Genomic DNA, 13720 nt, shown 5'->3' on the forward strand with positions numbered 1-13720 from the left:
TGTTGAAGATGTAATTAGTAGCTAGTACCCAACGCTTTACTTACCCAATGTTGTATATTTTGGAAGTGTTACCAAAATTATGTTACACATGTTACATGTAATTAGTAATAACTAGAAATTATGCATAATTACATGCAATGAACCCTAAACCACACCCTCATCCTAAACCTAGAGTAAGTAGGCTACATAAAGTTAATTATTATTACTCAGTACTTAATATTTACATTGTAATATATATATATGATTTACTAAAAAATCATCAGGCTAAATACCTATGGGCAGGGACAGCGAACAAAGCTGTCGCTTTAAGATTTCTTTGGGAAACGCGCTCGGGTCTCTCGCGGACTGAAGCTCCACGCGCTTCATTCTGCAGAGCGCTGCCACACTCGAGCATCTTATTCAAACGCCATGCAGTAATCTGAATGGACGAACAGCCTGTGAAGTCTGTGTACCGCATCAGCGCTTCAGCGGACGGACATTGCAGCCAAATGAGTGACAGAGGGAGTGAACAAACTAGTTAGACATCAGAGTCGTCATGCAGTTCCTTATACAAAGATCCGCGCGTTTCAGATCAGGCATCACTCAGACTTTATCGTAATGCGCTGCTTTGAATTTCTTCGAGAGAGCAGCTGAAGTGCTTTTTCCGCGCTCAGTTAAAATTGTTTCGCTTGGCATATTCCAGTGAGAATGAATTTTGTTTAGAAACGATACTTATGCCGTAGAGAGCAGCGAAAGTCTTGTTGGAAGCCGGACAAATGGCTTTTGTTGTCATAGGAACCCTGTTACTGATGCTCTCCAACATCTACAGCTCTTCAGGTGAGTTAAACACTCGTTTATTGATCTAAGTCTTTTTTTATGTTAGTATATGATCACTATAAATACAGCCAGATGGCAGGCTTTCAGTGGGATATTTAACTTATTATAGGCTATGTGAATTATTTAAGACTGTAGAGGCAACAAAAATGAACACAAATCAAAACAATTCCATTTATTTTGCATTAGAAAATTTTCCATTTACTACCAACGTTGAGTAACATTAGGTCACATCTTGTTCCGTAACTGCTGTCAACTGACTGCACATTGTATAAAATGTACATAAATTCATTATTATTAGTTCAATGCACGTTTCCAACCACTTTAAATGTAGAAATTAAGTTGAAACTCTAAATAAATTAATGTTTTTATAACACAATGATGGTTTTAATAGTTAAATGTGAGACAATAATAAAAAAAGTTTCCATTAAAACGTTAAAAAGAGCTTAATCACTCTGGATTTAACATAAGACAGCTGTGTTATAAAATATTCATGTTCAGGCACTTATCAAAGCGTATTACAAGAAAGACTACTGTGTTTGATTTCTTCATTTTGTAGCCAATGATACAGCAGTGCAAATACAAATTTTGCACAGAAAGGCATTTCTAGTTGATAGAAATGGTGATTATTTTTCCTTAGCTTTGTTTGATTGTTTCTCGTCCATTATGATGTTTCAATGGACATGACACCAACTGTTACGCTACTATGAGCTGTTTCCATGATAGCCTGGAGTATGTTTACTGCGTTTGATTGTGGTGAAATGACCTGTAAGAGACTGACCTAATGTTTGGCAGGTGCAAAGAGAGATGCCACTGCTGTATCATCAGTCTGCAGGGCGGCATGATGTGTCCTCCTGCTGAGGCCAGCTTAATGGCCTTCTGCATTAAAGGAGACAGCGGCTGCTGTACACGGCGAGCTTTTGAAATAGACTTTATGAGATATGCATCTGTCTAACCCATTGTGGGGGTGCCCGAGCTGAAAGGATGCTTAAAATAGAGCAACGCTTGTATTAATATGCAGTGGGTTTATCAATTTGACAGTCAGCTGTGAATATGAAAAGCATTATGTGTACTTAGAGAAAGTTCTGAGTTAAAGCATACTATGAAAGATGATAGATAATAGCAGAAATAGTCTGGTTGCTAAGAGACGGCAGATCTGTTCACAAATTGTTTTTGAAGGTATCCTTAGTCTAAACCTGACCAAATATAATAATAATCCAATACATTGTCCATTGGTCTCATCTAGTGTATACTTGGAGTAACTGAAGGTCTTTTAATCCAATGATTATTTTAAGGAATGTTGACAGTAACAACATCACCGCTTTGCTTAATTTCTCTATAGACCAATGATTCATTCGGCTTGTTGCTTTTCACTTAGCAAATAAGTGTGATTTAATTTTCCTAAGTAAATGTGCTTGTTCCTTAAATAGTGGTCATGTGGGTGTGTTTGTGTTTATATTTATTAGCAGAAAACTGTAAAATCTCCCGCAGCTGTCATTAATGTAAGAGGTCTGAGGCTTAGAACTGACATAACAAAAGCTGTTCAGTTTGTGTTACTAGCAGTTGCAGTCAGGTTAGGGCAAATGCCAGCTACGAGAGGTTGAATGGGGTTGACAGAGATAATGGCGTTTCTGAAACGATGACAAATGGCCTGAGATGGATCACCCAGCTGAGATCTAAGCTGTCACAGTTAGTCGATAAAAAACAGTTTTTGTGACGCTGTGAAAAGCGCTGAGCCTGGCGTAATAATGGGTCTAGGATTCATATCAGCAGATCTCTTTCATGAATGACTACTTTGTTTTGTTCTTTGATCAGTGTACACCAGTACGCACCCATTAGTAACGTCTGCTGAGTAAAGCATTGGATCATTACTGATCCCAGGGAGCCAGGTTGATGCTCATGTTATTTGAATGTGTTTGAGGCAAACAGCTTTGAAAATTCGACTGGGGACGAGGTCCCCGGTCAACGTTTTTCAAAACGTATTAGCATTAGTGATGGTACATTTAAGCCCTAAGGAAAAAGAGGGTGAAGCATGCATGTCTAATATTTGTAAATATTAATTACTCTAATGCTTTACATAACGCCATAGCTCGTAGCCACACTCCAAATATAACTTATGTCAACAGTATTCTAAAGAAAGTCACTTGATCCTCCTGTGTTCACAATAGCAAATCATGTTCTATCTATCTATCTATCTATCTATCTATCTATCTATCTATCTATCTATCTATCTATCTATCTATCTATCTATCTATCTATCTATCTATCTATCTATCTATCTATCTATCTATCTATCTATCTATCTGTCTATCTATCTGTCTGTCATTCTTTGTTTATTGATCTATCTATCTATCTATCTATCTATCTATCTATCTGTCTGTCTGTAATTCTTTGTTTATTGATATATAAATCTATCTATCTATCTATCTATCTGTCTGTCTGTCTGTCTGTCTGTCTGTCTGTCTGTCTGTCTGTCGTTCATTCTGTTTATCTATCTATATCTATCTATCTATCTATCTATCTATCTATCTATCTATCTATCTATCTATCTATCTATCTATCTGTCTATCTATCTGTCTGTCATTCTTTGTTTATTGATCTATCTATCTATCTATCTATCTATCTATCTATCTATCTATCTATCTATCTATCTATCTATCTGTCTGTCATTCTTTGTTTATTGATCTATAAATCTATCTATCTATCTGTCTGTCTGTCTGTCTGTCTGTCTGTCGTTCATTCTGTTTATCTATCTATCTATCTATCTATCTATCTATCAATTTATATGTCTATCTATCTATAGTCTGTCTGTCTGTCTGTCTGTTTTTCTGTCTGTTGTTCATTCTATCTAATCTGCCTGTCGTCTATATGTCTATCTATCTATTTATCTGCCTGTCGTTCATTCTGTTTATTGATCTATATGTCTGTCTATCTATCTGTCTATCTATCTGTCTGTCCGTCTATCTATCTATCTATCTATCTATCTATCTATCTATCTATCTATCTATCTATCTGTCTGTCTGTCTGTCTGTCTGTCTGTCTGTCTGTCTGTCTGTCTGTCTGTCTGTCTGTCTGTCTGTCTGTCTGTCTGTCTATCTATCTATCTATCTATCTATCTATCTATCTATCTATCTATCTATCTGTCTGTCTGTCTGTCTGTCTGTCTGTCTGTCTGTCTGTCTGTCTTCATTTTTAGGCTTTAAGCCTAACCTTCAAAGTTTGTTTTGATAAGCTTTACTTTTTCAGTTGAAAATGATAGTTGTATGAACTTATTTCAGTTCATTTTAATTCTTTATTGCTATTGAGATTTCTGTTTCATCCTGTCAATTCATCTATTCTGAATGGTGCACACACTGTGTTGGACAGTTCTGCTCTTCTATAAAGATAAAGCTGTTCTGCTCTTCTATAAAGATTAAGCATATTACATTTCTTCTCTCTCAGCTCTGTTCTGATATGCCAATTTTTTTGTTTTTTTTTATGTTCAAGAATATGTTGTGAATTTGCAGCTAATAAAACGTATCTGAAAACCCATTAAAAATCTATTTTTTCCACCAGTCAGAAAATCACTGAGAGATTCTGCGAGAATTACAAATTATCTCTCAGATATTTCTCATGTGATTTGCGTTTGTAAATATTTTAGAGCTCTATGTGTGACTGCATGGCATCTTTTTCCAGTGCTTTTCTGGAAACTAAATTGCCCTGGGACTAAATTGGTTCACATCTGCCCAAATGTAACCTTCTTTCCTGTAAGATAAGAACCTGTTAATGTGGCCTTATACCTCTCATTCACACTTTCCAAAGGATGCAGCAACTGTGTTGTTAAATCACTGACAGATAATTATCCTTTCAAATCAGCATGGCTTTTCATGTGTGATGGGATTGAAAAGCAAAGACTTTTATTTGTTCCTTTCATTCTCTCACAAGGACCAATTAGCTTGCCATAACTTTAAAAATGATGATGCCTCAGAGTAGTGGGGAGTTATAATCTTGAGTGTTGTAAACGGATGGAAACATACTTATACTGAGTGTAATGTGCAGCGGGAGGCTGATGAACTATTTAGGTGTTCATAACCGAGTTTTTATGAAAGTCATTAGTAACTTCATTGGATTTAGCTTCACCAAGAATAAACATCTTATGCTATCTAAGGACTGTTTTCTTCCACTAGAGTGCTTTCAAACAAATTAAAGGGATAGTTCACCCAAAAATGAAAATTACTCCATAATTTACTCACCCTAAAGCCATCCTTAGTGTATATGACTTTATTCTTTTAGCCCAACACAATCAGAGTTATCTTAATAATATCCTGGCTCATCCAAGCTTTATAATGGGAGTGATTGAAGGATGAGATTTTGAGGTCCAAAAAAGTGCATCCATCCATCCATCATAAAACATACTCCACAATGCTCCAGGGGTTAATAAAGGCCTTCTGAAGTGAATCGATGCATTTGTGTAAGACAAATATCCTTATTTAAAACTTTATAAAGTAAAATAACGAGCTTCTGCCGTGACAGCTTTGCGCATTCGACTTGTGTCTAAAAAGTGCTAACTTCCGTGACGTTGTACACAATAACGTGACGTACTTCGTGTTATAACATAGGACATAGCGTAGTACGTAATGGCGTATCATAGAGCATCATGGCATTGTGTACTACGTCGCAGAAGTTAAGTCGAATGCGTTTTGTACTTTTAAAGGTGCCGTAGAACGTCTTTTCAAAAGATGTAATATAATTCTAAGGTGTCCCCTGAATGTGTCTCTGAAGTTTCAGCTCAAAATACCCCATAGATTGTTTTAATTAATTTTTTTATCTGCCTATTTTGGGGCATCATTAACTATGCACCGATTCAGGCTGCGTGGCCCCTTTAAATCTCTCGCTCCCTGCCCTCTCGAGCTCTCGACTATAAGTGCAGTTATACAGTGCATAAACAAAGTTCACACAGCTAATATAACCTCAAATGGATTTTTACAAGATGTTCGTCATTCATGCTGCATGTATACATCGATTCCTGTGAGTATAGCATTTATTTGGATGTTTACATTTGATTCTGAATGAGTTTGAGGCTGTGCTCCGTGGCTAACGGCTAATGCTACACTGTTGGAGAGATTTACAAAGAAAGAAGCTGTTTTTATGAATTATACAGACTGCAAGTGTTTAATAATGAAAATAGCGACGGCTCTTGTCTCAGTGAATACAGTAATAAATGATGGTAACTTTAACCACATTTAGCAGTACATTAGCAACATGCTTACGAAACATTTAGAAAGACATTTTACGAATATCAGTAAAAATATCATGATATCATGGATCATGTCAGTTATTATTGCTCCATCTGCTATTTTTCGCTATTGTTCTTGCTTGCTTACCTAGTCTGATGCTTCAGCTGTGCAGATCCAGACGTTAATACTGGCTGCCCTTGTGTAATGCCTTGAACATGAGCTGGCATATGCAAATATTGGGGGTGTACATAATAATGATCCCAACTGTTACGTCACAGTCAGTGTTATGTTGAGATTCGCCTGTTTTCCAGAGGTCTTTTAAACAAATGAGATTTATATAAGAAGGAGGAGGCAATGGAGTTTGAAACTCAATGTATGTCTTTTCCATGTACTGAAATCTTGTTATTCAACTATGCCGAGGTAAATTCAATCTTCAATTCGATGGCACCTTTAAATATATTTGTCTTACACGTTTTATGATCAATCAAATCTCATCCTCCAATCAATACCATTATAAAGCTTGGATGAGCCAGGATATTTTTAATATAACTCTGATTGTGTTTGGCTGAAAGAAGAAAGTCATATACACCTATAGGATGGCTTGAGAGTGATTGCTGCACACACTCACTAACTGCTGAAAATGTCCACCTTTTTAACATGAAGTAAAACCCAACACATGGCCACTGCTGTGCATTGCACTGCAAGTATTCCACCTCTTCAAAGCCTCGCACATAAAGAAGAAACCCTCTCTGTTAGTTCTGTAGCCCCGGCTAGAGCAGAATTCAGCACTAATGGGCGGTGAGGTTTGGAGCCTCATTCAACAGCCGCAGCCATGCTAGACTCAGCCTTAATGTCAGCTTCTTTTAACTTTGCACTGATTTTGTCCGGCTCTCTGGGCTGAAAGCTTAATAGGTGCTGAGTCATCAGCCTTTGAGAGGTTCATCCCCAGATCCCTTTCCCACTGGCCATTAGAAGCCTCTCGCCTCTCTTTCCATCCTTTCACTGATGCTGGTGAGGACTGTAGTTGTGTGGTTGAATGGTACACCCCAGGCACTCTAATACAAAAGGTTTTTTTTTTTTTCCACAAAATGTTTTGTTAAAAATGTTATTCAAGTAGTTCCACACAAGTGTTAAGCAGTTTCAGCCCTGCTTAGTTTGTACTCAACAAATTCAAGCCAATTAAGTCAGGGTCAAACCACCTTAGTATTTAGATAACTAAAACATAATGAAAACTACATCAGATGTAGTATATTTATTTAATAGACATGCAGTTAGCTAACTCGTCATGCTTGTGTTTAAGGAAAGAAAGCTGATATGGCGATAAACTCAAGTAATGAAGGTTAAATCGCATGAATTAGCACACAGTCATTTAGCAGACATGGTTATTAAAGCAATTTACCATTTTTGGGTAAATTAAAGGGTTAAATTCTGTCATTAATTACACACCCTCAAGTCATTCCAAAACTGTAAGACTTTCGTTCATCTTCAGAACACAAATTAAGATATTTTTAATGAAATCTGAGATTTCTGTCCCTCCATTGACAGCTACACAACTACCACTTTGACGCTTCAACGTTCATTGAGAGATCGTAAAAAAAACTATTGCATATGAATTGAGTGGTTTAGTCCAAACAAAAGCCTAAACTAAATCTGTTCATCATATAAAGTGATCGTGTCTCTTCAGAAAATTTGGACTAAACCGCTCAGTCTTACTGGTTTGAAATGACATGAGGGTGAGTAAATAATGACAGAATTTTCATTTTTGGGTGAACTAACCCTTTAAGGGTTAATTTTTTCCATAGGGGGATTGAACCAAAGACCATTTTATTAATATGTGCCAATATTTTTTTTATTATTTTTTTTTTTTAAATAAAATATTTTGTTTCATTTAGCTTATTTTATAATTGTTTAAAAAAAAAAATCATTTTTAAACAAGAAGTTAGGTTTAACTGTCTGTTTCATTAATTTAAACTATAAAAGTGCCAAACATTCTTCCTATATGTCCACAGTTAGTTCTGCTATCTAATTTTAGTATATTAAAGACTGTAAAGCTGCTTTGAAACAATACGTATTGTGAAAAGCACTATAAAAATAAATGTGAATTGAATTGAAGTTTTAAACGGAAACTAGTGTTTTTCTTTGTCCAGAATTTTATATATACATTTTATTTAAATTTTATTTTATTGTGTGTGTGTGTGTGTGTGTGTGTTTGTTTGTTTGTTTGGTTTACCTAGAAGTTATTTTTATCTGCCTAGTTTTGTTAATTGACAGTAAAAATGTGTTCATGGAAATGGGTGTTTTTTTTTATCCAATATTATATAATATATACATATATACATGCTTTTAACTGTCACTGTTGATTCCTTACAGGGTCCCGTCCACGTTTGGAGGATGCTCCCCCCAGGATAGTGGAGGATCCCTCTGATCTGATCGTGTCGAAGGGTGAGCCGGCCACCCTGAACTGCAAAGCGGAGGGTCGGCCCACGCCCACGGTGGAGTGGTATAAAGACGGCGAGCATGTTGAAACTGATAAGGATGACCCTCGTTCTCACCGCATGCTGCTGCCAAGTGGCTCCCTTTTTTTCCTGCGAATCGTCCACGGACGCCGCAGCAAACCCGACGAGGGTGTTTACACTTGCGTTGCCCGCAATTACCTAGGAGAGGCTGTTAGCCGAAATGCCTCGCTGGAAGTAGCCAGTAAGTACTTTCTAATGAATTCCACCTTGTTTTGTGATTCTAGATGGAGCATAGCTGTGCTGAAATAGAAGTAATCTATTCCTCTCAGACATGTCCTGAGGTTTTGTTTGTTGAGTTCTTTGTGGCAGGCTGCTGCTGAGTTTTTTGCCTGTTGTGACAGTGTGTCCTCCTGCCGTGTGACTGAGCTTTGGGCCTTTGGCTCAGCCGTAATCCAGCTCCCTGGCACCGGAACGACACCATATCCTGCTCCTCTGCCAGAAGAAACTAGATTAACAAGTTCATTGATTAGAATAGGAATGCAACTAAGTTTGCTCATTACCAAAACAAACCATCAATTTCCTGGTGCCTGTTTTCCACATGATCTAATTTCCACTTATACAAACTGTATTTTACAGTACACAATTGCATTTCTCGTAGCTCCCTGTTCTTTTCAGGATTCTGATTTTTGCCAATTTTATGTGGCACTTGCTTGGAGATCCGATCTGATGGGTCAATGTCATGTCAAGCCCATTTTGATGCATCTACCGACTTGCCGAAAGAAATGATTAAAGTGTTTCCCCATTCGAAACGGAATGAGATCTTAAAATAGACATCTTTATCTGCTGAGGAAGAGTCGAGCCCTTAGAGCCATTACAGACTTTTGCTTACTGTCCCAGAGGACGCTGAATAGCAGAGCATGCTGGGTGAAAATGATTTGCAATCATGCACTCAGTGGTAGATCCTATCCTGAAGTCTGCATACACTCCCAAATAGCTCTTTGTATTTTAGGCTACCTATAAATAGCATGGAGGGGAATACTAGCAGACTGTAGCGCAGTATTTTAAGACTTAAATCTCATTATAACTCACTATTTATTCAAAAATAGTTTATTTTTTTCGAGCACAAGATTTGCTGAATGATGCTACGTGGCCTTTAAATCCAAGTCATAATTACCGCATAGAAAAATATGTCGTCTAAGCAAGACTTACAAGATGATTTATTATGTATGATTAAAGCCAGAAAGAGAAAGAATTCATAGCTCTCTAGAGTCTGTATAGATCTGCACTCAGCACTCCTTTGAGCCTCAAATCAGGCTGGATATTAGCTCCTGCTGCACAGTGTTCATGAATTAAGTGTTCGCCCTTGTAGAAGATGAGACTCGGGTCATACACCAGGAGACCCAGCTCACCGCCGGCCGTATCTTCTCCTCAGCAGTGATTAATGTGCTAATTAGAGCTGGACAGTTGCCAGCGCGACCGCGGCATGAGGGCAGAGTGGGTGGTTTATAAAGACGGTGGATCCTGAGGGTTACAACAGGTGAAGGCAGGAGCGAGAGTGAGCGATCCTTCACACATCTTTGAGACCGCACGCATGTCCTGCGGCTCAGATTATAGCAGCAAGCGGATCGAAGTGGGAAAAAAATGATCGTATACATGGGATCAGCCTGTTTGTGATAAGTGAGCAATATTTGCCATGACAAGTCTGTGCCCATCTGTTAGATATTTCATCTTCTGATACTCATAAACGCAGAGAGTTGTTGGTTTATGAAATGATCACTTTGTGCTTGTTTGTTGGTGAGTAAATCGTGTTTTTCAGTATTAGGCACATGTGTGATGTGATTAACTGTTCTAGTCATCAATGTCCTTTGTGAGAGAATTTTTGGAACCACGTTAGTAGTTTGATCTGTGCCCACATTAGAATTGTAATAATGAAATTTCATATTTGGAATTTCAAAGTGTGTGTGTATTGTCATTTTTAATAGTTTTTTTTTTTTTATATAGCTTTAATTTTTTTTTTACTGATATCTAATTTTAGTATATTAAAGACTTTTAAATAGATTTTTTTTTTTGTCCAGTATTTATTTATTTATCCATTTGCTTTTTCTTTTTTATTTTTTAAATATAGGCCTATATATACATTTCTACATAGAAGTTAGGTTTAACTGGCTGGTTTTGTTAAATAATCTTTGTTTTTTGTGTTTTTATTTAAATGTTAGATAAATATCAAAGTCTTATTTTAATATATATATATATATATATATATATATATATATATATATATATATATATATATATATATATATATATATATATATTATAGCAGCAAGCGGATATTAAATTATATTAAACAATATATATATATATATATATATATATATATATATATATATATTATATATATTATTTAATATAATATGATTATATATATACATTAAAATAAGACTTTGATATTTATCTAACATTTAAATAAAAACACAAAAAACAAAGATTATTTAACAAAACCAGCCAGTTAAACCTAACTTCTATGTAATATTTATACTTTTATATATATATATATATATATATATATATATATATATATATATATATATATATATATACACAGTCAAACCAAAAATTATTCAGACATTTTTTATATTTTTAATATATTTTTACTAGTGGGTGCTGGACACTATAGTTCATTTATGTAAGTGAGGATAGCAAAATAAAGTAAACTGTGACATATTATTCCTAAATATTCTTCATACAGTGGACTACCAGTAAAATGAATAAAAATTTGGAACAAAAATTATTCAGACACTTTGACCTGACCATGTTTTGCTTGTGTTATTTGACATAATTAAGATGATTTTTTTTCGGACACAGTTTAACTCATGAGATCATGTCATATTTTATTACCATTTTTTAGTGAATAAACTGCATTAATGAATGAAATGTTCAAGTTGTCTGAATAAATTTTGGTTTGACTGTATGTATATATATATATATATATATATATATATATATATATATTAGTACGTTTATTTGCTTTGTCTTTTTTAATAGTTTTTTTTTTTCATTTATTTGTATTTCATTTGAAGTGCTTCAGCTTATTTTTTCAGTTAGTTAACAGTTCTAATTTTCATTGATTTATTTATTTATTTATTTTTCATCTATTTATAATTTATTTTATTTCAGCGTTATTTAAATTACTGAATAGTTTTAATATTTTCAAAGTTTACTTAAAGGGTTAGTTGGAACAATGTAATGGTGAGTAAATTATGACAGAATATTAATTTTTGAGTAAAGCATTTTTGAACTCGTACCATTTTGTCTAATATTATAGTCATTATAGAAATCATATTTGTAAATGGTGGAGTCACATGACCATGAATAGAGTCAAGAAGTTCTTCATACATAATCTGACAGTATGTGTTTTCAGACAGAAGCCATTTACAGCAGCGAGTTTCAATCAACGCTCACTTTTTCTAAAGAATATGTAAAAAGCGAATTTATTCTGCATTTTGTGAACAGCCAGTTTCGTTCTATAATATTAAAGAGTGCACCATTGAGGGAAGGTTAAATCTGGGTCTTACACTAATATATTAATCCATCCAATGCTAGACTGTGGTATATTGGGGGATATAGTATTATCCATGTAACATATGTATGCCAAAGGACCAATGCTTAATCTGACGCTTGTCATAAAGGCAGAATGACAAATGGCAAGTGCGACTTGTGGTGCCTGTTATTTTTTTGGCGGAGGTAGATATTTAACTCTCGGCTTGAATACGAATCCATTCATGTATTCTTTCAAAATAGCAGCTTTGTGTTGAAGCTTTTATGCAAGAGAAAAGCTGTATCTATTTCAAAGCATTGAATGTGGCAGTCTGTCTGGGGTAGCAAACTGCCACGTTCCCTGAGCCTGGATTAAGATAAAGTAGGACAAATGAAAAATAAAACTTGCTTAAAAGGCTCTAGCCCAGCTGTCCCTCTTTCTCCCAGTGTGGGATTATAAAGTAATGATGCTCCGTGGCAGCTTTTCCCTAATACATCTTTCCCCATGCGCTCTTATCTAAACCCTCTGAAGGGCTGTTGTGGGGTTTCTTGCATGCACAATGTTATTGAACATAACGCACTCACTATTTATCTGGCACATCTTCCATGCTCTTTGTCTATTTCATATAATATGCACACAATTTTCAGCTGTTGCACTATGTGATTTTCAGAAGACAATCTCCGGCACTGTGACGCCAAGTTCTGTCCGGTTATTGATTTTTTTTTTTTTTTTTTTTTCAAGAAAGCATGTAGAAGCCGGAAAGTGATGTTAAATGGGATGTTATCATTCTGAAAGGAAGTAAACACAAACAACACGTGGATTAACCCAGTCACCCTCTCTCTGGGTGGGCCGATTAGTCTTGAGACGGGGAGTAACGTGGCGTGGGATTAGCCCACCTCTGGGATGGATTTATTTATGCAGCTCTGAAATGAACAATAACAACATTCTGTCTAGTCCACACACACTTTCAGCCTTGTGTCGGAATGGCGGCCTGCCGTAACCCTTCGCAACCACATCCACGTTCATACACCTCCGTATAATTACACGTTAGCACCTAACATAATATTGCATGTAATTGTCAGGCTGAAAGTGTAGGAGTGCTTCAGTTAGCCCGAAACATTTCACAAGTCTCCTCCCACTTCCTTACACACACACACACACACGTCGACAGATGGCCGCTTCTCAAAACCGACACGGATTCTTCAGGTTAGAATGATTGTCCTTTTAAGACCAATGCCTGAGTCATAAACGGGCGAATGTTTTGTGGGTCTCCATAGTGGGGGGATGCAAATGAGCGGCCGTGTGTAAGGAAGGAGAAAGAGCGTGTGGTGAGTCAGTGGTGGGCTATTAATAATGTACATCCCAACAGGCTTGTCATTTACAATCATTCCATGATCTCTACAGGGGGGTGGAGAAGAAAGACTTCTAGCCTTTTGAAATGAGCTCGACCTCAGAAATGTCCTTTCACTCCCATAAGTCAAACACATGAGTTGTCGGAATACCATAATCACATTTAGACAAAATCACTGTTTGAATATGTTTAGGTTATATTCAATGCAGGAGCTCCATGTGGTGTAATAATGTCTAACAACCCAACAGGCTAGCTCATGAAAATGGGTCAGTTGCTCAAATGATTATGTACTTATTCATTAAAGCAATGGCTGTGTCTCAAAACATAGTGAACTGTATGATTATAT

At 36.1% G+C, this 13720-nt stretch overlaps 1 protein-coding gene across 3 annotated transcripts in view; it reads left to right on the forward strand.

Moving 5' to 3' along the window:
* The first annotated feature begins 357 nt into the window (after positions 1–357).
* The window catches only part of zgc:77784 (uncharacterized protein LOC402947 homolog), a 70991-nt gene continuing 57628 nt past the window's right edge, over positions 358–13720 (forward strand). For all 3 annotated transcript variants that reach the window (XM_067364466.1, XM_067364468.1, XM_067364467.1), the window contains exons 1-2: positions 358–816; positions 8400–8726. In XM_067364466.1, coding sequence (XP_067220567.1) covers positions 756–816; positions 8400–8726 — 388 coding nt within the window. In that variant the 5' untranslated portion in view covers positions 358–755. The remainder of the gene's footprint in view (positions 817–8399; positions 8727–13720) is intronic.

Source organism: Chanodichthys erythropterus, chromosome 17 (genome assembly GCF_024489055.1).
Source record: "Chanodichthys erythropterus isolate Z2021 chromosome 17, ASM2448905v1, whole genome shotgun sequence".
Lineage (NCBI taxonomy): Eukaryota > Metazoa > Chordata > Actinopteri > Cypriniformes > Xenocyprididae > Chanodichthys > Chanodichthys erythropterus.